At 41.9% G+C, this 6131-nt stretch overlaps 1 protein-coding gene across 1 annotated transcript; it reads left to right on the top strand.

Moving 5' to 3' along the window:
- Window positions 1-641: 641 nt before the first annotated feature.
- TVAGG3_0823670 (uncharacterized protein) lies at window positions 642-974 on the top strand (the record flags this gene model as incomplete). The annotated part of the gene is made up of 1 exon (XM_051248155.1): window positions 642-974. One exon carries the CDS (start codon window positions 642-644, stop codon window positions 972-974), a length of 333 nt encoding a protein of 110 aa, XP_051083630.1.
- Window positions 975-6131: the final 5157 nt, after the last annotated feature.

The raw sequence follows: 6131 nt of genomic DNA, 5'->3' as shown, positions 1-6131 counted from the left end.
CACGTCCATCTATAACCACCCCCACACCCACCACCTTACTCACAACCCAACCAACAACACCCGACACCACCACCCAATACCCAACACCCTAACGACACCAAAGAACTTACCACAACAACACACCCAACAACAAAACAACTCCCAACCACCACTTCCCCCCGAACAAAACACGACTCCCTACAACACCCATCAAACACACCAAAACCCTCACACACCCACCCCACACACAAACACACCGCCGTCACACTCCTAACAACACGTACACACCTCCCACACACAGCCTAATCACCCCAACCCCCTCCTACCTGCAACCTTACGCAGCACCCCAACACAATCTCAAACCCCCCGTGAACACACACACAACCACACCGCAATTTCACCAAGAACCTCCCCCCACAACACCACACACACCCCACCAACGCGAGACCCGAACAACAATCACACAAGCACCCCTGACACCCACACGCACACAACACCGACCACGTCGTGATTAGTGAGTCCTCAACTCCATTTCCTTTACGCAACAAGCACACACAAAGAACCACAGAATCAAAACGACCAACCCCACGCCCGGACCCCCCCACCTCACCACATAGACCAAAACACCCATTGGAACCGTCCCGTAATCGGAGAGGAAACGATTGTACTTTTTTCGAACCGGTTCCGATCCACATACACCAACCACCACCAACAACCAACAACACCCTCCAAGTTCTCCACAGCCCCAAAAACCCGACACCACCACCGACCACACCTCCTCATTTCTTCCGCTAAATGCGGCGCAACTAGTTTACACCCACGCTCACCCAAACGCAAAAACACCCCACCAAACACCATCATACTTAGTCTTTGTACAAACCCGCCAACACCTCCGCAAACCCAACGTCGACAAACACCCACACAAACAAGCCCACAGCCCACCACCACCAACACCACCAACATCCCGCCACAACCACACTACCCCACCCGCTTAACTCCAACACCACCACTAACATCCACACCCCACCACAATGTCAACCCTACAGAACTTCGATTGAAAGCAACTCACCTATTTTCCACCTAGTGACCACCACCCCACAACCTAACACTCCACCCACCAACACAACACCACCACACCACCCCCACACCACCCCCCCCACGAAAACTCAACGACACCAACCCCCCCCCCCACCAAACCGACCCCCAAAAACTAGAATTCACCACACCCCATAAACCCCACAATCAACAGCTTACCTCCCCCCCCCAACCACCACCCCCCACCCCAACCACACCCAAACAACATCTCAACACAAGGACACAACAACCACCCCTTCCCTCCCCACACACAACCTACAGAGCAAACAAACAAACAGACCCCCAACAACCCCCTCACACCACTCTCCACAACACCTATCCCCACCAACACCCCCCCAACCACCACCCACCACCAACATATAACCCGCCCACCTCCCAAAATACATGTATCCTACCATATACACTCAAAACCCCCAGTGCCGTACTCGACACCCACCCCACCCAACATCCACGAACACCACGAAACCAAACCACACACCGAAACATCCAAAACAAAGGCTCTAACCCCAAGCGACGCCCCAACCAAACCGCTGATCAGAATCCACCTGAACAACTAGACAAACCAGAACACACATCACACGCCCAACAAACGACAACCCAAACAACCCACCCACACCAGCACCCCAAAACCCCAAACAACGCAAACAACTCACCCCCCACACCCACCACACCCCCATCCACCACCCAATCTCCCACAACTAACAACCACCAACTCTCCCGCAAACACCCCACCAAACCCAACCCACACCCCCAACACCCACACCCCCAACATACACAACCCCCACGAACACAAACCAGCCACCCAAAAACAACACACCCAACCAAACCGCACACAACAAAAACGGGCACACAACCCCCAAAACAATCCCACCACCCTACCGCTTACGACGCACATACCCAGACCACACCACCTTAAGAAGAGCCCACCCCCCCCAACCCAAAACCACCCCGCCACTAACACAGAACAACACCCCCCAACCCTAAAACAAAAAACTACAACCACACCTCCCATCCATAATAACTCCTCTCCTCACCCACCCACCCATCCCCAAAACCCAAACAAATCGGCCAACCACACCAAGACAAACACACCGCTCACACAGCATACTTCACATACCATAAACATAACGATCCTAGCAACCAAAGCAAACACCCAACCCCACCCCAACAAAGAACACAACATAAACACCCCAAGACCAACAAAAAACTTGCATAAGCACATCCCAAGAGACATATTAACAAAACCACCCTATGCACACACACAAGCCACCCCTCTCCAACCAGCAAAATCCCCTCACCAGGTTTATTAACAAGCCTCAACCAATATAAATAATAGAGAACCTAACACCCAACATAACAACCTCTATATACAACACCGTGAGAGTAAACAACACCACACACCACTACACACAACATAACAAACTCCACCTAACCCACACAAACACCAAACACCACCTCTGCATGAAATAAACATCTCCCACACGACCCTTCCGCAACACCCTCCCGACCATAAAACACCGACATTAAACTGATAAATTTGATTGTATCGATATTGGGAAGACCCACCACTCTTATTCCACCCTCTCAAACCACTCCAACAGAACAACCCACATACGATGCAACAACCACCCACCAAACGCACCAGAATAAAAACACCTCCACGCGAATAAAACCACACTTCACAACCAATATACCATACCATAAACGCCCAACCCCACACCCCCCCACCCAACAGAACCACAAACACACATGAAACACTAAACCACAACAAACACCAAAGTCAACCAACCAAACACCATGAACCCTTGAGAAACCAGTCCAAACACAAAACACACCCGACACACCCACTACACAAACCATACATCGAGCTCTACAAACCACAGCACCAAACCCTCCTGCGCAACCGGGGCCAACTCTCACCATCAACCACCAAACCAATCCAGCCGCTGCCCAGCCAGCACACCCCACAAACAACACCCCACCAACAACCACGACAACACACAACCCCACCAACAAACACCGACAGCACATCAAGAAACACCAATAACTCCATACTCACAACAACCCCAAATCCGACCAAAACCACAACATGCATCTGAGAAGGGCAATTACATCCAAACCTATCATCAACAACGCAACCACACACCCACGTTTCTCACGGAGCCCTCCCCCTATCCACAACATAGTTCATTCATACAGTTTGACACGTCGAGAACAGCTCACACACTTACCACCGTGAAACAGCCTCAACGAACAACCTACCCTCCCCAAACACCAAACCAATCTCCACCCACACACACACTTATACAACCCCACCCCAAACTCATCAACACCCTCCCCAACCCGACAACTACTAACCCCCACCACACAAAAACACACAATACCACAACCTCACCACTACGACAATCCATCCGACACCCACGCAATAGGACTACACGCCAAACAACTTCATCACAATTACACTGTACACACTCCACACAACCTCACTAAAACCCGCGACCAAAAACAAAAACAACCTTCTTTCACTTCAAGATTAGCATATTATATAGCATATTGAATAAAAAAGTCGTTAAATGATACCATATCATCTTCACCCATACAACTGTCCAATTCAATTTATTAATACGAAGAAATTACAATAATATAGCATTCGAAATAAACAATTAAATTTTCTTTTTTGCTTCATAGTTTTTTCTTATGTCATAGCAAAATTCTTACTATTATATGAATTTGTAACTCTTTATTTGAACATATCAGTTTGTTATAATCTTAGATGCCTTACAAAAGAAAACCTATTTCGAAAATTAACACATGCAATGCCACCAATCCCCGATATAACCACGCATTAATTCACTAAGCAACCACCTACACACTACATTCCATCCACTAATAAACTTCATAACCCGCACACATGTACATCGAACTCCCTTTGGATAACTTAACCTCGAGAATCAAGCCGCATCATACTCTAAAAATATCAATGTTTTTCACTCTCTCCCTCTATACAAAACAAGACATGAATGCTTATCGCATACTACCATTGTGTCATTTAATATTAACATAATTTTCATCTCGATTATCTAAATCTTCATTCAATCAGCAAATTATTATCACGCAAGCCTATCAAAGGAAATGCCCTACTAAAATCCCCAAAGCAGATCTCATAAAGACTTTTCCTATCAAAAACCGAACGAAAACTACACCGCCCAAAAAACACACAAATAATGCACCAACAACACAGAAGCAAGCTGCAAAACAACACATATATTATTTAAACCAATAATTTTCCCCCCAATATCAAACTCAGTTTTAACTCTCCTACATACCGATCGAAAGATTCATTTACTGCACTAAAATTCAAACAGAAATAATCTTTTACCTACCACCCATCCATCCCATCTCCTGGTCCCCGTTCACAAGACATCACACATAATCAAAACCAAGAAAAACCAGTTTTCTAATAAGAACATTGATCATCATGATAGAATGTTCCATAATACAGTTTTTTGTGTTTCACTTATACAAAACATTAGCAGATATTACAATAATTAAGAGTTTACCATGTAATGACTCACATTCTAATGTTCAATAATAATTGATGTTTGTTTACAAAATGATGAATATGTTACATTACTTAGACTGTTGGTTATTATAAATTCCTGAGTCATGTCTTGCTGGCAGAAAACTCTGTGTTGATTTGATTAACTTCATATTTCCATAAAAGAATAATTTGTCATTTCATTTTTCTAAATTTCCGCATAAATAAAAAGAACTTTCATAAAGATAATTTTTATTATTTGAATTATAAACTAATTCAACAAATGAATGATGTCCTCTATCAGAGTTTGTTTTTGATTTGTAGCCACATGTTCGGTATTGGACAATGGAACATATCACATTAAAGTAATAGATCCACCTTGTATTACTACTGCTGCAGTTAGTAAATGAACAATAAATGAGTTAAGAAATTTATTGCTTGTATTCGTAAAATAAACTGCATATGGTCGTAATAGCTGTAAAATATTGTTTCAATTATGAAACACTATATTTTGTCGATTAGCTGTTAACTTCTGTGCACGAATTGGTTTATGAATAGTTGTGTATATTGTTAAAAGAACTTCCCCAACATTCATCATGATGATCAAAGTGTTAAATTACTTCATTAGTTGATGACATTGGTTTTGATTTACTTTATCTGAAGATCGTGATTGGAATTTCATTTTGTCACTCATCAAAAACATGAATCGGCATTATTTACTTTAATCAAATTAAACTGTAAATAATGCGAACATCATCTTAAATCTTATTTCAAGTTATGTAAATGGCATTAATTCTTTCAGAACGTCCATCAGCATTTTAATTAACACCTAACGTATATGCATGGAAACAATTGATCGTAGAATCATTTAATCTTAATATACACACCATCGATTTTCTTGATATAATTTCTTTGGATTTCTAATAAAATGATCAATATTTGTAAATAAATTAAAGCTTATTACTTACAATGATTGAAATTACATTATAAAATGTATGAAATATCATCCTTAATTCGCTTTAAATTTGATGATTAGGAATTTTTATATAACACGCCCTCCTCATATCTAAAAATTTTTACATTAATGATACTTAAATTGCAGAATCGTATGACATTATGAATTCTCGTCCTTGAATAAAGAATAGTCTAAATAGTTGATTGTTGGGGTTGTTTTGGATTAGTTTGTCAGAATTATATGTAAAAACATGATTATTTACTTAGTAAATACAATGCTCGTGCTTTGCCAGTAAAAAATAGAATTTTTTGTTTTGGAATAGAGTACTTTGATTTTTTGTTAATCATTGAATGAAAATACAATAAGTTCCTATCAATGGGAAAATCGAATATGTAGCATTTAATTTGCTTATTCAAAGATTTTTTAATGAGAATTTAAATTTTCGAAGAATGTGTTAGTTACTTTGGTTTTTGTAATTTAATAACTAAATATGTTCAATTGATGTGATTGCTTTTTTTAAAACATTATTAGAGTTCTTGAGAAAATGTGTGCTTGGTAAACTTT

Source organism: Trichomonas vaginalis, chromosome VI (assembly GCF_026262505.1).
Source record: "Trichomonas vaginalis G3 chromosome VI, whole genome shotgun sequence".
Lineage (NCBI taxonomy): Eukaryota > Parabasalia > Trichomonadida > Trichomonadidae > Trichomonas > Trichomonas vaginalis.
The sequence above is the reverse complement of the archived record's forward strand: the minus strand, read 5'-3'. Positions and strand labels throughout refer to the sequence as shown.